The sequence below is a fragment of the Opisthocomus hoazin genome, chromosome 10, assembly GCF_030867145.1.
Source record: "Opisthocomus hoazin isolate bOpiHoa1 chromosome 10, bOpiHoa1.hap1, whole genome shotgun sequence".
Classification (NCBI taxonomy): Eukaryota; Metazoa; Chordata; class Aves; order Opisthocomiformes; family Opisthocomidae; genus Opisthocomus; species Opisthocomus hoazin.
The window spans coordinates 29953539-29971766 of record NC_134423.1 but is presented as its reverse complement, the minus strand read 5'-3'; the positions used below and the strand labels follow the sequence as shown (position 1 = coordinate 29971766).

Sequence of the window (18228 nt, the reverse complement as noted above, 5' to 3'; positions counted from 1 at the left end):
TTCTGATTCCTGGTTTTAGTTTTTGTCAGTGGTAATGTGGTGTTCTAACCCCAGGTCCGTTTAGTCTTGTTACAGTAAGATGTAAATGCATATGACATCACACTTGTATGATGGCACTTACTGTAAATTCTAGGGATTGTATTGCAAGGTCTAAGGATTTAAAAGGAGCCATATGGATAGCTTTCAGGATTGTTGAACAGCTCTCAAATCTGTGTTCTTCTGCATGCAGAAATAACTCTTACTGCTTTGCTTTTCCCTGAAAACCTTAGTATTGCACTTCCCACAGTCTTAAGAAGGCCAACAAAAAGCTTTTGCTCTGAAGTGCATCGCGTGTTCTGTGTTCGCTTTCTTGGAGGTATGTGTAGAGTACCCGTTGTGGATGCCTCACAGTGGCACTCCGGAAAGGATGAAAGCTACCTCTGCATTGGGAAAGTCTGGGCAGAGTAGCTGCAGCACAAACCTCAGGAACTGCTCTGCCCATTGCTCTCGGGCAGTTTGCGGGAGCTCACTTCCGAGATGCAGAACTGTGTCCATATGAGGATTTTAAGCAGAGTAGTTCTTTAAGGGCCAGCCCTAGGGGTCTGATTCTGTTCTCACTGAATAAAGTTCATTGATTTCAGTGAGTTTGAGCAGCTTACTAAGTAATTCAGAGTGTGTTCCCGAAAATACTACTACAATGAGTAAACATTCTGTGCTGAAAATCAGCTCTGTGAACTTGGGAGAATCAGCCATACTGAAAACTTCATGCATCTGTATCATCTTAGCCTTTCCACGAATGCCTAAATGCGTATGTCGTGTGATATTATGGTCACTTCATTATCTGGTCTTTCGTGATCCTAAAGAAAAACAGAAGAGGCTGGCATACCACTGAAGAATTAGTTTTATTTTTTTTTAGTATGTTAAAGATATTTTATTCTCAGTAAGTTTGTTATAATTCTGGTTGCTTTTTTCAGTAGAACAATTGCTACTTTAAACCCTCTTGATTTTGATGTATGCTTACATACATCTTGAAGTGTCCAAATGTCATACGGATACTGGGCAGGATATTATCTTGTCTTCTAACATCACGCTGATGATCAAAAACACAAAGTAAAGAGCAAACATGGTGAGCCCCAGTAGTTTGTTCATTTTCCATTTACACACAGCGATGGAGATAATCACAAACAGGAGCATGAGAAAAAGGAGAACAATTGCACAAAACAAACCATTGCTACTGACTGCGACTGGACTGAGGCCATTGAAGACGGAATAAAGGAACCAAGGAACTGGCAAACTGCAAGTAAAGGAAAAGTAATTGAAATAAATGTTTTAAGGCAGTTCATTTTCTGCATCATAACCAAGCAATTTTTCCAGACTGTTACATACAAAAAATGCATGCTTGCATTCAGTATAACTCAGCATAAATCTAAAATTGATGTTGTTCGTGGCAAAAATTGCAGCTGGATGATACTTGTGCTGTCATAATGCAATCCAAGAACCTAAAAGGGTTTTTAAGATAATACCTATGGATGAAGTGTCTCAGCATGCCATCGTAAAGCAGGAAGTCCTGACGCTTTACTGATGAAAGGTACAGGCACAGATACTGAGCCTCGACTGCACAGGATCTGAATGTCCGAGGGACTGGAGAAGTGTCCTGCCTGTAAACCTCTGCTGTTAGCCAAAGATCTGCTTTTTTGCATTGAAAAATCAGTAGTCTCTGTTGACTCAGAGGTAGGTGAAGATGGGGGTGCTTCTGTTTTGAGCTACATACTATTATTTTAAGCTGCAGAACAATGACCTGAAATGTGCAAATTAATATTCACTCTGCTGCACTAAGTTATAAAAAAATCTGTCTTTCCTGCTAGGTTAGATTTAAAAAAAAAAAAAAAAAGTAATTGGTTGACCAGCTGCCTTTCACTTAATTACAGATAAAATGAAATTAAGACCCTGTTTGGAATAAAACCAGCTTGCTTCGTATTTCAGAAGAAATGCATCTTTCAGCATTGAACTAATACTCACCCAACAGTGATATCGAAGATGTTGCTGCCTACGGAACTGGAGACAGCCATGTCGCCCAAGCCTTTCCGTGCAACAATGACGCTGGTGATAAGGTCTGGGATTGATGTTCCTGCTGCCAGTATGGTTAACCCCATAATTTCCTCCGAGATCCCAATTGTTTCGCCAACCTAATAATCACAAAGGAAGTCGGGGAGGGCTGTTAGTTCTGGAGCATGGAATTTAATTGCTCTGTGCAGCCTTTTAGGTTTCATGCCATATTTGAGTTAGAATGTTTTAATCCCCTTAAATGTGGTAGCATTTTTTCTGCTTTATTGCATATAAAGTTAAGTTTCATAGTGTATGTTGATCTCAATTTGCCCTGTAGCGTAGGGCATCTAATCACAGTGTTGCCAAGACTAAGCCAGGTCAGGTCAGCTACAGCACAAGTCATTCTTCTCTCCTAAGCTCACCTCCTCTGGACGTCTTCTACCTCTCCCGCTCCAAATTTCACAGCAGCGTTGCATGAGCCGAGAGCTTTGGGAAATGACAGCCTTTGGATTTATGGCCTGATCAGCTATACCGTGAGTGTGCAATATATCACTAAACACAAACTGTGGGTCTGATTCTCCAAAATGCAAAGTAGTATTTCCCAGAACACCAGGTGAACATTAAGGCAGTGGGAGTTGAGATCATTTAGCAGCTTCCAGAATCAGAACCTGTAATTTCCTAGAATTCTAATTAGGTAAGGGATAATTATGCTCTGGACAGAAGCATTCATCAGTGAAAAGGCAGTATTAAGATAAATCTTGATGGCGCTTTTCCTTTCACTGATGCACAAATTCCCTTGGACGCTCTCGAAAAAGAATGACTCTTTGTCAAAGGGAAAAGAATGAAATTGAAAATTCCCTTTTGGGTTCTAACAAAACAAAGTTTCTACTGTTTTGATGGATGACTGCAGCTGTAATTCATCAGATAAAATACCACAGTGACACTGTTCCCCCTCCCTCCACCTATTTGTTCTGAAATGGTCTTGTTTGCAGAGAGAAAATAAAGCCCTCACCTGGTGAGCCCACCACACCATGAGGTAAGAGAATGCAGCAATCCAGATGATGGATCCAAAAAAAGTGATGACAAAGAATTTTTTGGAGTCCTAAAATCAAGTTTGAAAAGAAAAACATGGAGAAGTTTCAGGAGAGTTAACAATCCCCAAAGAAAATCATTCACCTGAGCCTCTGCACTGCAATCAATTGCTTTAACATAGACCCTGGTGTCTCTAATTATGTTTGGGCTTGACAGCCTGATTAGATGACCAGTAGTTGCCAGTCTTTTGTGGTTTACTAAATGAAGTCTCTGGAACTATGTTATACTGCAGCTGGGGCTCCTGTCCCACTCCCTGCAGCGTTAACAGCACTTCAAGCACGCAAAGAATCTAGACATGGAAAGAGAGCTGGGGACTCTTGCCAAGAGGAAATCTATAGCTCAGTTAATGAATCCAGTAGCAGAAGGAACACAGATTCTTACTGGGTTTCTAACGTCAGGCAGAGTGCTCCAGAGAGGAAAGACAATGGGAAAGAGGAAAAGGTAAATTGCTTGTTTTTTCCTAGTTTCTGGCCATTCAAGAGATAATGGCTCATCGTTTTCATCATCATCTGTGCTGTCGTCATCACTGTCTTCCTCGCTCTCAGAGCTGCTGTCTTCTGAGGAATCACTGTCTGAAGAGGGCTGTGGATCAGGAAAAAAAAAAAACAAACACACACAATATGTGTTCACTCTAAGGAGGAGCTGCACAGTGTTTCTTCACCATGGCCTTGCCTTGGCAGAGGTCACATTAGTAACACAGCTGAGGGCAGCCACAGCCCCCACCTTGCTATGGTGGGACAAAACCCAGGCATAGCCCCTCAGCACCTGTGTATTATGTTAACTAACTGGTATCCATTAACTAGAACCAACTTTTAGGGTTTTGACAGAAATGAAAAATTTACTGTCCTCATCAGAACAGCCAAATCACATCAGTTGAAAGGAGGGATTCGGGAAACAATACAGAAATGTACGCTGGTGAACAGTGGGCAGGCAGCCACTCGTATCTTCCCTCACGCTGGAATAGCCCTCTGACCTCAGAGGAGTCCTCTGAGGAGAAAATGCTATACGGTATCTGCTGGTGTCATAGTTTGGACCCAATTTGTGTTTGTAAGCCAAGTGTTTCAGCTAACACCTTAATATACCTCATCACTACCCACACAGTCTATTTATAGGTGCTGGTTATGGGAAATGGGTTGGGTCCTATCCCAAAAGCTCTAGAGAGAGGAGGAGGAAGGTACATGTGAAGGTTGGTCTGGACTGAGCACTTGCTGCCTATGATACTTATTTAAATACCTGTCCATCTTGCGCTGCGCCTGCCTTCTGTTTGTCTTTGCTGGGTTCTGAGTCACTGGCAGGAGTTACCTGAACGCTGCTTGGGGCCTTCTTTTCCTCTTCTGCTGAAAGTGAGAGGAAGGAATACTGGTTTCAGTCCTGTCAGCATCAGGTGGTCACCATCCTCTTGGTCAGCAGGGAGGTTTGAGCTTCCTACTAAAATGTGCAGCATTTCATGTTAAACCCAGTCCGACTGCTCAGGTTTTCTATTTGTCCTCTCTGTCTACTGTGGTTAGTGATTAGCTGTGATTAGTAAAAGCTGGGCAGAATCTGGCCCACCTGGTGCAGAATGATACCTTGATGCTCCTATGACCTGTCTGCTCTAAGAGGCACATGCATAACAACAGGGAAATGCTAATTATCTGATGTACAACTGATGAGTGTTTCTTGGTTACATTCTGGACTCTGAAGATCTAATTAAAGCCATCCTTAAAAGCCAGAAAGGATGTAAAGCTTTGCTTCCCCTTTTTTTTTAGTAGAGCATGGCATTCTCCAGGGATCTGATGTTCTTCAAGGCTTCTGAGAAATGACTGTTATGTGCTGCCAGACTTCAATCCCTACTCATTTGGTAGGCATTCAAATGCAAATAGAAGAGTGCGGATGCACACAAGGAAATAACCGCCACGTCCTCTGCGCCGTTCCTGGGTTAACCTGCAGAGCCAGGAGGAGCACAGAAACCTCTGTGCGGGGCAGCGTGGAAACAGGGCTAGCGCGGAGCGGAGGTGAGAGGGGGTGCCTGACTCCCTGCTGGGCCACAGCAAGGGCCCTTTGCAGCCTGCTGCAATTTAGGTTAAGCGATCCCCTCCGTATAGTCGAGCCTGGGAAGTCAGTCGGATCGTGTTATCCCATGAATCGCACCGGGATGGGGCATTACAGGGGATCTTACCCCAGGGGGAGTAAGCTGGTCCACTACAGTGCCTGGCAGCTGTGCCAGGGAGCAAGTCGAGACAGGAGGTTTTCAGAAATGCGTGTTTTCAGGGATTGCTGACACCAGGCCTGAAGAGAGTTCCCCTGGGATACTTTCAGCCCAAAGTGGAGACAGAGTGACAATGCTTTTGGAATGTGCACGGGGTTTTTTTCTCATTCACGTAGGTGAGACCCGATGTTGTGAGGTACTCAGGTGACTGCAGGGTGATGGTGGAGGTGGGACCTCCTGCACAGAAGTCTGCTTGTTTTTCAAACTCTCCCGCTTCCCTGACAGCGCAGAGCCGCGCCGCAGCACAGGCCGGCTGCTGCCTCTGAATCAGCTCAGAAAGCCTGTGGATCAGCGGTGAAAAAGCACAAACTGTTAAAAGGGAGGATGCACAGACCCTCAGAACTGATATAGGTAAAGTCCGTGCAGCTTTTCTCTCTGGAGGAATCCTTCGTGCTCTTCTGCAAATGTGCCAGATTTCTAGGCTGAACTGAAGGTACTTTGTTGTAATGAACACCGCGTTTGCAGGGTCTGCCGAAGATCAGCAGCGTAGCAGCACCCAACGGCTGTCTGTAATGGCCGGATTTCCCCTCTTCTACCCTCCTGGTGGCAGTTTACACCCCATCGGTGTGGCACTCTGCTGGGATGCTCTCTCACTAACCGCTCCCAGGCTCCTGTGGGGATGGCTTTTATTGCCCACTGTTAGCACACGTCGATTGATTTCTGCTGCATTATTACAGCAGCCATCTGCGACCAGTAATAACAGAAAATCTGCATTAGAGCATGGTGTTTCTCTGCCAGCCCTTGGGTGCTGAGTGCTGGGAAGGTGGGGGACTGCAGTGCAAAACGGGGCAAACAGCACTGACCCTTCTTGCACTCACCTTCTGATTTTGATCCTTGTGCAGCCAGAGCTGCTGCTTTGGCCTTGGCGATGTTGCTCAGGATGTCAACCCTGTCTTTGAATTTGGCTGTGGATGAGAAAGACGCCTTCGTCAGCAGCTGTCGGCTTTGCAAAGCCCCCCTCTGCCTCCTCCCCTCAACACACGCACGCTCTCTTGCCCCACTCCCCTTGCACGGACTGCAGTCAGCGCTGGCGTGTGAGCTGGCTGGCTGGCTGTGGCCCCACATTTGGCTGCTGCTAGCTGATCGTAGCTGTTATATTTAAAAGCTTGGTACTATGGCAATTATGCCAGCAATTTGACACGCAACTAGTACTTTCATATTTGAAAGAGAATCTAGGGGGAAGAGAAATCCTTTCCAGCCAGTACTACAGGGCGTATCTGTACTTCATAGAAAGCAAATGCAGCAAGAACAGAGGAGGAGTTTCGATGCAATATCATTTTGTTCCCAAAGGACTGTTGATTTTTTCAGGCTAGATTATGTGCAAGCGAAAAATGACACCTTCCTTCTGCCATGTGGCTGTTGAGGAGGCTTTGCTGTGCTGCTTGCGTCATGGCCACCTGATGGTAAGGCAAATAAAAACCTTTTATGTTCCGCTTATCTGAAGAATAATTGATTTCTCTAAGTATACGCGAGTGTCTCGTCTGCTGGAGCTGATCAAAATTCCTGGTATCCAGGTTCAGCACAGCCCAGGCGACCTGAGAGATCACCTTCACCAGTGCAGTGTCCAGCACTGTGTTTCTGGGGCTGCTGGGGACTCCTTCCGCTGTGAACAGTGAGCGGCTTTATTATTGTTTTACGGTGAGCTGTGAAACTGTGTGTCTCCATAGCCAGGTGATGTGCTCAGATACCCTCACTCCTGCTCTCCTTGAAAGCGAGCAGGTCTTTGGCTCAAAGAAAAGCCTCATTTCACTCTGATCTATATCCTCTGTTGAGCTGCCTACCCACTGACTAAGCTGAGGGTCACAGGGTTTGCACATGGACACTCGCCACAAAAAATTGGCCGTGTTACGCCTGGCTTGTGTGCGGGGCTGTAAATTAATTTCCTCTGAAAGTTTTATCACACTGATTTAATCTACCGTATTGTTGACTGCGCAACCAGAATGTGCTGTTGTCATTCGCCTCAAGGGCATGGCCCTGACACTTTATTCATCACCATGATGCTGAGTTTATAGAAGTAGCAGGTCCAAAAATGCAGGCAGATCTACCGTTCTGAGCTGAACCTCGTGAAAATCAGTAGACTCTGGTGTATGTCCAACAACAAGGAGCGGCTCCGACATTAAGGCCTCTCGGGTTGAGTCCTGTTCTGGTGAGATTCCTGTTACCATCTGACAGAATCATTTTTCACCAGCTGGGATTTCCACTGAACACTGGAGTGGCTGGACAGAGATGAAAAGCTGAGCTCTTCTCCTGTGAAAGGCTGGCTGGGACTAAGAAGCCTGACTCCTCCATGCCCAACATCACAGAATCCCAGAATCCCAGAATGGTCGGGGTTGGAAGGGACCTCTGTGGGTCACCCAGTCCAACCCCCTGCCCAAGCAGGGTCACCCAGAGCAGGCTGCACAGGACCTTGTCCAGGCGGGGCTTGAATATCTCCAGAGAAGGAGACTCCACAGCCTCCCTGGGCAGCCTGGGCCAGGGCTCCGTCACCCTCAGAGGGAAGAAGTTCTTCCTCATGTTCAGACAGAACTTCCTATGCTTCAGTTTGTGCCCATTGCCCCTTGTCCTGTCACTGGGCACCACTGAAAAGAGCTTGACCCCATCCTCCTGACACCCACCCTTCAGATATTTGTAGGCATTTATAAGGTCCCCTCGCAGCCTTCTCTTCTTCAGGCTGAACAAGCCCGGTTCCCTCAACCTCTCCTCGTAGGGGAGCCTACATCGAAGCCTACCCGAGGGGATGTGAAGCGCTTTGCTGCGTTCCCCCTCTGCTGATGCTAAGCACAAGCACACCTCGGTGCAGCACAACGAAGGGGTGACCTTTTGCTCCCGCTCTCCTCTAACCACTGGGCAATGCATCTTTCTGTTCGGCTTTTCCCAGAAGCTGTTTGCAAAGGCTGCTGTCAGCAGGGTCGGGGCGGTCAGGCTTAGCCTGAAAGAGATTATAGAAATGCAAGTTCCTGGCTTCCCGCCCTCACCGAGGCTGCAAGCTGTGAGCACCGACCCGAGCCCGCGAGCGTCTCTCTGTCAGGATAAACAGCTTAGGTCCACGCCGCTATCCAGTTCTCATGAGATCAGCCTTATTTAACAAAGGTGTTAATTCCTCTGACACACATTTCACGCAGGGTGGGCTGAGACTGAAGGAAGAGCTGGCCACAAGCTGGCCAGATCTGCAGGTCAGCATGGGGAGGAAGGAGATCTGCCAGCTCAGCCCTCGCCGGGGCTGGGGATTAGCTGAGCAGGGCAGCGCGCTCGCGGTGTGGGGTGCGCAGAGCTGTGCCGGGCTGCCGGCTCGCATTCACCGCCGCTAACGCCGGCCCTGGTCTGAGAGCCGTCACACGGGACGTGCCTGTGTCCAGCGGCCCCAAGGTGCTCATCAGGAAGATTCTTGTGCTATGGATTGACAGCATCCAGGCTGGACTTGAGGTGACAGTGGAGCTTCTACCTTGAGCTTGGCTTATAGATTTAATTAATTCTTTGGCTCTAATATTTAATCTAACAGGACTAACTTACATGAACAGCAGGAAGGATTTTTTTTTTTCTTTAAGATTTGGCATGAACCTGGAGGATTTGGAGGTTCTGCTGTCTAAAAATGGAAGTAAAAAAACAAATTCATAATTCTTTTTGCTCCTTAGTATCATGTTTCTCTTAAAACAAGTAATTCAATGCTAATGAAGCCGCCTTCGGTCTTCTAGCTCAACTCTAGCCTGCAACACTGGCTGCTGCTTTATTCTGGTCTGATTTCCAAAATCGTTAGCTCATTAACTGGGGCATACTGAGGGCAGACAGCTCCGATAACCTTGCTGCTGGAGCCTTTTTCTTCATTCAAGAGTAAAAGCAGGCTTCTGTCTTCTTCCCTGTATGACTAGAGTTTAAACAATAGTCCAACAGTAAGACCGGAGGTTGAAAAATGAGAGGGTTCCTCAGGCTTTCCAAAATCCTTGTTCCCTTTAATTCCCCAACAGTTCCCTCTGGTGTCTAGCCAGAAGATCTTGAACTTCTTCCCTCTGAGGGTGATGGAGCCCTGGCACAGGCTGCCCAGGGCGGTTGTGGAGTCTCCTTCTCTGGAGATATTCAAGACCCGCCTGGACGCGGTGCTGTGCAGCCTGCTCTGGGTGACCCTGCTTCGGCAGGGGGTTGGACTGGGTGACCCACAGAGGGCCCTTCCAGCCCCGACCATTCTGGGATTCTGGGATTCTGTGAAAAGTTCTCAAGCTTTGCTTCTACACACTTTCAGAGAAAGTGGGGGGGGGGAACCAAGGTGCTAGAAATTCCTCATTTAAAAGAAAAGACACTTCGAAAATAAAAGCTTCTATCAAAAATATAATTCAGGATGCAGTGTGAATGTTAGAATTTCTAAATTAAAATGCCTAGTCTCCTGCAGACAGAGAAAAAGGCTGAAATAATGATCGCTTCCTAATACAAAAAGAAAAAAAAACCCATTCTGAACATAATCCGCTGTTTAAATAAGAAATTTTGTTTACACAAGGGGTGTTTCATTAGGAACAGCGAAAAAAAGTTTGTATTTCCGACTTCTACTGTATTTCTAAGACCTCTGCCTCTGGAATTTGGTTTTGGAGGCCCAGTGCCGGTAGGTTTTCCATATTTTTGTACTCTAGCTGCTCTGAAACTGCTTCTGCGCTGCCCAGACAAAATGCAACTGCAGCACAAGGAAGGAAACCCGACAGAGATCCTCATTTCAGTGGGTTAAGCTAGGAACTGCTGAGCAATAGCTGGCAACATTTTTCTTTGGCAGGGTGTTCTTTACCACAGCCTCGAAGTGCTGATGCTACAGGCATTGGCAAGAAGGAACAAGGACCCTTAAGGAAAGATAAATTGCTTTGGGATCATCTTTTTTGTTGCAACCTAATTACAGCAATGTGTCCGGTACAGCCAGTGCTGCAGACACTGCAGAGAGCAGGACTTTGTTGGTGCTCGGTGGGAACTAGGGCTGAGGGTACCCAAGGGCTGCAGCCCAATTAACACCAAGGCTGAGCTCGCAGTCCTGATATGCCTTTTGGGTTCAAATCCTTTTTCAGAGTCACCCTGAGGAAGTCACTTCATCTTTTTGGCCAACGTCCTCAAGGCACTTTGGTTTCTCAGTCTATTCATGAATGATTCCTTTTCTCCAGACTCCTTTTTCTTTGGGTATGAATTTGTCAGGGTACGGAGTGTCACCTACTAGGTACGCAGCACTGGGACACTGGCTTCTTGACTTTGAGTGCTGTGCTGTTGTACTATCAGTAGAATTCTTTATCTTTTTTAAGGAGCTGTCTCTGTTCTGGCAGTGTTGAGCAGAACAGGCATGTACCTGAGGCAGAGGTTTTGCCCTTAACTCCGTGGCATTATTATAGCAAAGGGTCTGAGAAACAAAAAGCTTTTGGAAAGACCGTAGCCCATCCTCGCATAGTCCCTGTTGTGACTATTAGACTTGCGTAAGTACATATGGTCACACTCCCATCTAGTGGATGTTGTACACTGAGACGGTAACTCAAAGCCTGCCTGGCTGAAAGGAGGGGGGACGTTGACTTTCGGAGAAGATTCAAACTGTCACCCAGTCTCTTTTATTAAATATTGACAAGCCGTGGTAATAACAGCCTCTTTAGCAAGGCCAGTGGCTTACCACTGCACTGAATCCCCCCAGCAGCGTATCCTGGGCTGGGGAAGCACCGGAGCGCTCTCCTCGCCCTGGGCTGGCATCCTCAGGCCCCCACAGCTCAGCTGAGGTCCCAGGTTTCACCAGGACACCAGCCTGGACCAGGCGCGTGTGCTGGCCTGGGGTGGGCAGGCGCTGCAGAAAGACATTTAGGGGCGCAGGAAGGATGAGAAGGTGCTGGAGGGTCTCTGAGGGGCAGCAGTCCCTCAGGCCCAGCACTTTCTGATGCTAAAGGCAATGGCATGTCCTCTTGCAAATTTTGGGGTTTATCCTTGTGCTGTTGATAGTCCCTTTTAGGGGGACAGGAGGCAAGGGCAGTAGAGCAAACCCTGATGAGTCTGGCTTTTGTTAGGCTGCCGTTAGTGACGTGATGGGTGCCTTTACTAAAATCTGTCAGAGCGGACACTGATCAGTCTTGCTGTCCTTACCAAGCCTCCTTTGTTCCCTCGATCGGTTCGTGCAGCTGGGATTTTGATCTGGAGAGTCCTTTTTGTAACCTCTGTGATAGACACGAGAGGTGTTGATCTGCTTAGCTTCAACCTCTCTTTGAATGGACAACAGATAATCTCTTTAGAACAAGTAGGGCAGTGGAGGGGCAGGGCATGCGCTGAGCTAGGAAAGAAAATCTAAAAAACCGTCTTTTTTTAACATGCTTCACCATTTCTTGGCAAAAGAACCTTCACCCTGTGTTTGGATTAGAGCTGATACAAGCAGCACATTAAAAGTTCGTGTACAAAGGGCCTGGGACTGTCTGGAGATATGGCTTCTCTGCACCCTGGGCAGCTTATAAGAAGGTGTCTTAGCCCTGAGCCGATCAGCCCTGGCCCGCTGCCTGCAAAGTGCTGTGGGTGCAGTTTTCCATGGCAGGGACGGTACTGCAGCGTTGCAGGTGGGCTTCTAGAGGTGCTCAGTGTTGGTCTAATCACATACAGATCGACTTCACCCTCATAATTGGAACCTGGTGTATGTTTTAGATCTCAGCTGGGATTTTAACCACTGTCCAAATGATAATTCTTCAAGTGTTTTAACTTCTTTTTCCTCTCCTTTAGGTTTCTGCCTTGTGAGGGGCTGTGTGCACAGCTGGGGAGCCGCACAGGTAATGAGCTCTCCCCCTGTTCGTTCTCCCTTCGTAAATGAGACTGATCGGTCGAGCAGCTCTTTCTCAGAATGTAGTCAGCACTGAATGCTGCTGTACCAAGGCTGTGGTGAGGTCTGAGCGAAGAAGAGGAAGGAAGGTGTGACATGTTGTGAGATGGAGGAAGCCTTTAACTCATGTTTGCTGCCCCTGCTGTCAGGGACAGCAGAAGATGGGGGACTGCAGGGACCCCAGTAACAGCGGCTGCTCCACGTGTCCTCATGCCCCCTCCAGCAGCAGCTGCCACCACAGCAGCAACCAGTTTGGCACAGGCCAAGTAGGCATGGCAGGGCCAAAACGCGAGGTGTTTGTCCTGGCTAGCCCCATGACCAGAAGGGCTACATCCCACTGTGGCAGAGCTCCCCTCCTCTAACATCATCGGTGACGCTCAGAGCTGCTTTTCAAGGACGAGTCGCTGATCCCCAACACCCCGGCATACAGAGGCTGCATTCACACCCAAACTGCTCTGCGATCCGGGCTGCCAACCCACGTCCCTCAGACATGGAGCGCTCACTCACCGTCTGCCAGGGGGTCCAGGGTGTGGATCATGAGCTGGAAGATGGTGCTGCGCATTTGGGAGTTGTGGAGGGAGGCCGAGCTGCTGCCTCGCTGTAAGGCTGATGCAGGCTACGGAAAGGTACAATGCAGCAGTCAGTAGCAGTTTCCTCCTCAAAACATCTCCATCGTCGGTTCACCTCTGCCCTGGGGGGGATGCATTTATACGGAGGCTAATCTCCCCAACCCAAGGAGCAGCCGCAGCATGGATTTTAAACAGCCTCTGCGTTCAAGTTCACAGGATGGCCGTCAATACTGACCACTCACAGCGAGAGATGTGCTTTTGAGATAGCAGGCCAGCCCTTCCTTGGATAAACGCAATGGGCTTGCATGGACTCAGCATCAATACAATGTTATTACAAATTATAATAATCAAAGCACGCAATTCTCTTAGTCGTGAACTTATTAATAACTGTGTAGATTTATATGGTGCTACAATCTAATGCTACGGTCACATCAGGTGTCCTGATTTAAACTCGAAAGCTCTGGTGCTCTGCTCATAGTCAACACTAGAGTCCTAATGAGCTTTTGGTTGAACATTAATTAGTACAGGTTAGTTAAGTGCAGAGAGGAACAAGCAGCATCCGTATGAGGAAGCTAACACCCACGTGTTAAGTTACATAGGTATACAGCCACTACATCAGACAGGCCTCTGCGTGCAATGGCTGGCCAGCCATGGGAAGACAAAGGCTCAGCAACTTAACCAGGAGCAGAGGAATGAGCTCTTCAGCATTCGCTACGGGGAAGGACAGACCCTACCAGCCTCTGCTCTGGGAGCTCAGGAGGAAAATTGGCCATGAAACCAGGTAAGAAAAGTTGTGCTCTGAATTTCTCTATGCCTGTTTAAAGCGCAGAATGAACAGCACTCTGCTAGTCAAATCCACTTGGGAAGCCTGAGCTGTCTCTTAATTTTTAGAAAAATTCCTTTGAGGACACAACTCAGCCAGGTGTCCTCTTAAGTAAGCTGTAGCTATCGTGCCAAGCATGGCTGGTTCTTTGCACAGAGTAGGCTTTGGTCCAGGTTTCTTGACACAGAAGTTGATGCCTTTATTCATGACCTGACACAGGAAGTGGTTAAAAATATAATGACTTCAGTTACGAAGTTGCTGAGACCTACCTGCAGCTTCCTCCCATCTGCTGGCTTCTTTGTTCCATCATCTGCAACTGCCCCACTGCTTTTCTGCATGCAAGCAAGAACAAAAAAGACTGAACACCACTACTGCTTCACCTGCTTTTTCAGGATCTAATGATAGCTCTTCAGGCTACTGTCTGCAAGAGAGTGGGACAGCTAACGGAAATGACTATGCATGGATGCTACTGAAAGAGCCAAAGCCACGTGCTCTCCTCAGAACCATGTGGCCTCCAAGAGGAACAGGATTATACCTACAACTCCTGAGTGCGGATGCAGGTGCCTGGAGGTGGACTCAGATGGCCTCTACCACCTGATTCCTGTAGATACAGGCAGCCCCAGACTTCATCCCCAAACATCTGTACCCCTACTCCTTTTCCAGCAGAGGCAGAATGAAGGTGCAAAGGGGAATTTTTTTCCAGTGATTGGCATTACTTTCCGCATAGGTCATTTGTTTTTCCCAAGGGTTAGGTCCAGCAGCTCTCTGTCACACTACTGTACGGTAGTGCGAGTTCTCTGTAAGCTTAAAGTGCAGGGTTTTTTCCTTCACTCTGAAGGGTTGGATTCAATTTGTGATGACTGGTGATGTCCACAGTGATGTATGCGTACAGCTGCAGTATCTTGCACCTATACCCCACTGGAATGAGCTTTCACGACTCCCAGTCTCAAGCCCCAGCTGAAAGACAGACCAGGAGGAGGAAAAAAAAGCACTTTCTTGATTCTGCACCTCTTCAATCATCCTCACTCCTCTTCCTTTCTCACCTTAATTTATACGAAGGGAGTGCCGAGACCAGAAGGGTCAAAGCATGCTTGAGTGCCAGCGCACACATCCAACTAGTGAAGCACACCAATGCCAGGGGAGAATTTGAGATCTAAGGGTCTGTGCTCAACAGCTGGCAGTAGCACAGGCCAAGAGGACAAAGAGGTAGTAGGAGATCTGGGGAAGGACACTCAAGCAGACAAATTCCCAAGTGTTCTGGAGACCATGTGCTGGCCAGATCTGCTAGTCTGAAAGGGTAATTGGCTCTGGAGATGCCTTCAGATACTGTCTTTGTGTAAGCAGTCAACTCTTCCTTCAAAGGACAATGAGTGAAGGGCCGTGATCTCAAACTGGAGTGTGTAGTCACAGCCACAGACCTCCCCGTCTCAGCACCGGCAGCATACGGACTCATCTCTGAGCTCACGCAGTGTGGTCAGAGCATGGAAATGGGATCTGGGCATTTCGATCTTGCTGCCAAACGGTGACTGGGAGAGGTGGCAATGGTTGCTAACGGCTGCCAGATCCCCTTCTGCGCTGCAGATTGGGCAGCAAGCAGTACCACCAGCGTCCCAGCGACACACCCAGCTTCAGAACTGGAAAAGAGAATTCCCTCCAACAACTCTCATCCGCAACAGGCTTGGGCAGAGCCTCTTACCAGGAGCTTTTTTGCTTCTATTTACCACAGAATTGTCCAACCATGTTCCCAGACTAACAATATGCTCCTGCAAGTGTTTTTTTTTAAACTCCTTTACTATAACCAAGTGAGCAAAATCCCACGCATATCTTAGCAAGCAGATGAGAGACCACAACCGGTATCTTTAGTAATTGCAATGGCAGAATTCCCTTTTAGAGGTGTTCTCTAATTTCTTAGAATCTCTACTATCTAGATTGTATTTCCCTCATACTATAACCATAATTATTGACCAGTGTCTGTATTCTGAGGTTTTGTTTCAATATGCCCTTTGTGAAGGAGATGCAGTTTTTCTTTGGGGTTTACACTACAATGAACGATTTCCAACTTGCCCTCTGAACAATAAGGACACCAACCTTCCGTATATGCTCTGCTGATGCTGCCTGCACAGCGTTTAGCTTCTTGTTGAGCTCCTGCTTCACCCATTGTTCTAGGTACACGTTCTGTTTCATAGTGAATACATATGTGGCATAGGCAGTCAGTAGAAGGAGGCTTTCCCACCAATCAATGACACTGTCTAGGAAAAACAGGATGAGCATCAGTAAGTCTACAATGTAGAATGAGATGTCTCTAAATAAGGGCCACCATGTCAGGTGGAGTATCTCCCTTGAGAAGAGGGCACAAGTGCCAATGACAAAGAGGATATTAAACACTGCTGAGCCCACAATGGTACCGATGCCCACATTGCTGTGTGAGATGAAGACACCTATGAGGGAGGTGAAGAGTTCTGGTGCTGATCCACCTGCTGCCATGAAGGTGGCTCCAGCCACATCTTCAGAGATCTGCAACTTCTCTGTGATCACTCCCAAAGCAGGGACAAAATACTCATCACACACTATGGCCAAGGCCACAAATACATATATCATGCCAAAGATGTGAAGTACAACCCACCCTTGCCTGCGTTCTTCCACACTGAATAGGTCCTGGGGATATTCTCCTTTGGACTCGTATGGTGGCCTTTCATCTGGGTAGCTTTCACTGATGTTTTCTTGCTGTGATGTTGTATCCACTGATGTCGTGATGGGCACAGTTGGCTCAGGATCCACATATACACAGTGCCTTATTTTGGGTGCTGCTGTGACATTGCCCGTTACGGCAGTCTTGTTGCTGGAGAGGTCCTTGGAGGTCACTTTCACAGGGTCCGTGGGTGGGGGTGCTCTCTGGGGTGCTGGAGGGGCAGAGGGGCTGAACTGGAGCTGATAGAGAGAGAGGACCAACACTGTGGCAAGCAAGAAAAAGATTCGGTTCCGTTGTAGCCGCCTTCTCCGTGGTAAATGCATTTCCTAAAGGTTCAAAAATCAGAGCCGCGTCCAGAAGCCACTGAAGACTTCTCTTGATCAGCAGTTTGCACTTCTATCCACCATTGGAGTTTCTCGCTGATCTTAAGCATCAGGAGTGAGACTGCATGGCACAAAGCGTAGAATCCTGCAAAAGAAAATCTAATGTAAAAAACAAAGTACTGCCACTTTGCACCATTTGGGTAACATTACTTCACTGACTGCTTTTCTATTTTGCTATAAAAAGAAATGGACTTAAATTAGTAAAGTCGGGTCTAGTTACAGGTTTCAGTCTTTTCCTCTTTTACTGTGACTGTAGGCTACGGTGATTAATAATCATAGGTTTGGCTTAATATAGAAAGGAGTTGGATAAGACAGTTCAATCTATTAAGGTCTGTGTTTACACTTGAGTCCAGTTGTTATCGTGTAACATTAGCAACTGGGTTGGTGCTCTGAAGGGGGGGAGGACACGGCTTCTGTCAAGGAACCTGCCTCAAATTGCTAGGAAAGGTGATGCTCTGAAGACACAATCATGCTGTTAAAGCCTTCCTGCAAACAGCCCAGTTATTCACCCACGTAACCCCAACACGAGGATGAAGAGTGATGGTTCCCAGCTGTGCTGCTCTGTGGCTCTCCAGCCGCGCGCTGCCCCAGAATACGAGCCAGGCAGCGGTGAGATTTTTTTCTTTCAGTTTGAGAAAAGCAGGAGGAAGACTCGGTTCTAGTAAAACTGAGGGTGCTGAATATCCATTTGTTTCTATGACTACATCTTTTCAAGCCTTTCTGTAGGAATCAGAGCTGGCAAAGTGGAACTGCAATCATACCTTTTATTAGGGGGTAATTAGCATATCTTGCATAATTATTTGAACAGCGTTTAGAAAGGGAGAGAAGTTGTAAATGCCAGAGTGACAGCCTGCAGCTGTGACAGCATGGAGACAGTGATTTGGGGCTGGACAGAATTCACCCTTCAGCACCAGCTGAATGTTTTACCTTAGAGTATCACTCTTCATGGATTTCTTTTCCCCAGAGTGAGAACATTATGTGATGTTGAGCTGGATGTGAACCACAGTTTTGTAAGCCACTCTCAGATAAGCTCTTCATGCAAGTTAGCACACACTTACCCTCTTGCATAACACCCAGTGAAGTAATCAGCCTAAATTTCTTGCAAGACAGGCAATATTATCTTCTTTTAAATAGTTGGGAGGATCACTAAGTCAACAGTAATACAGTTGGGAGTACCTAAATAAATAGATGATACAAGCTTTGCTTTTCATGTGTAAAAAGAACATGAACATGCATCTGGCAGAATTTCATAATATAATATGTATAACAAATTGCACATTATTAGAAAATAACCCTTCCTAATAAAGAGAAGTGAGTAAAAAGAATGACACAGAGAGAACAGAAGATGTATGTACTCATCCCTCTTTAGACATCGTTTTTAATTCTCCTCTCCAAAACGAGCTGCTTAAAAGACCTTTTGCAAGCAGAAACATATCCAAAGCCAGGATCAATTGTAAGAGCTCTCCAGCCTTCCACAGCACCTGATGGGCCTCTTTGCTCCTCTAACCTCGTAAGCGTAGCAGCTCTTTTCCAGAGCATGTTGCCTCTTACGGGTCAGCTCCCGAGCAACTCCTTTCTCGCTGGTTGGACTGTCTCAGCC

General features: G+C 47.1%; 1 protein-coding gene across 1 annotated transcript; it reads right to left on the bottom strand.

Moving 5' to 3' along the window:
- Nucleotides 1-948: 948 nt before the first annotated feature.
- Nucleotides 949-16613, bottom strand: SLC24A1 (solute carrier family 24 member 1). The gene is made up of 9 exons (XM_009945420.2): nt 15645-16613; nt 13826-13888; nt 12672-12780; nt 6184-6270; nt 4351-4454; nt 3499-3699; nt 3038-3127; nt 1999-2165; nt 949-1273 (listed from the first exon to the last, which is right to left on the bottom strand). Exons 1-9 carry the CDS (start codon nt 16566-16568, stop codon nt 1024-1026), a joined length of 1995 nt encoding a protein of 664 aa, XP_009943722.1. The 5' UTR covers nt 16569-16613; the 3' UTR covers nt 949-1023.
- Nucleotides 16614-18228: the final 1615 nt, after the last annotated feature.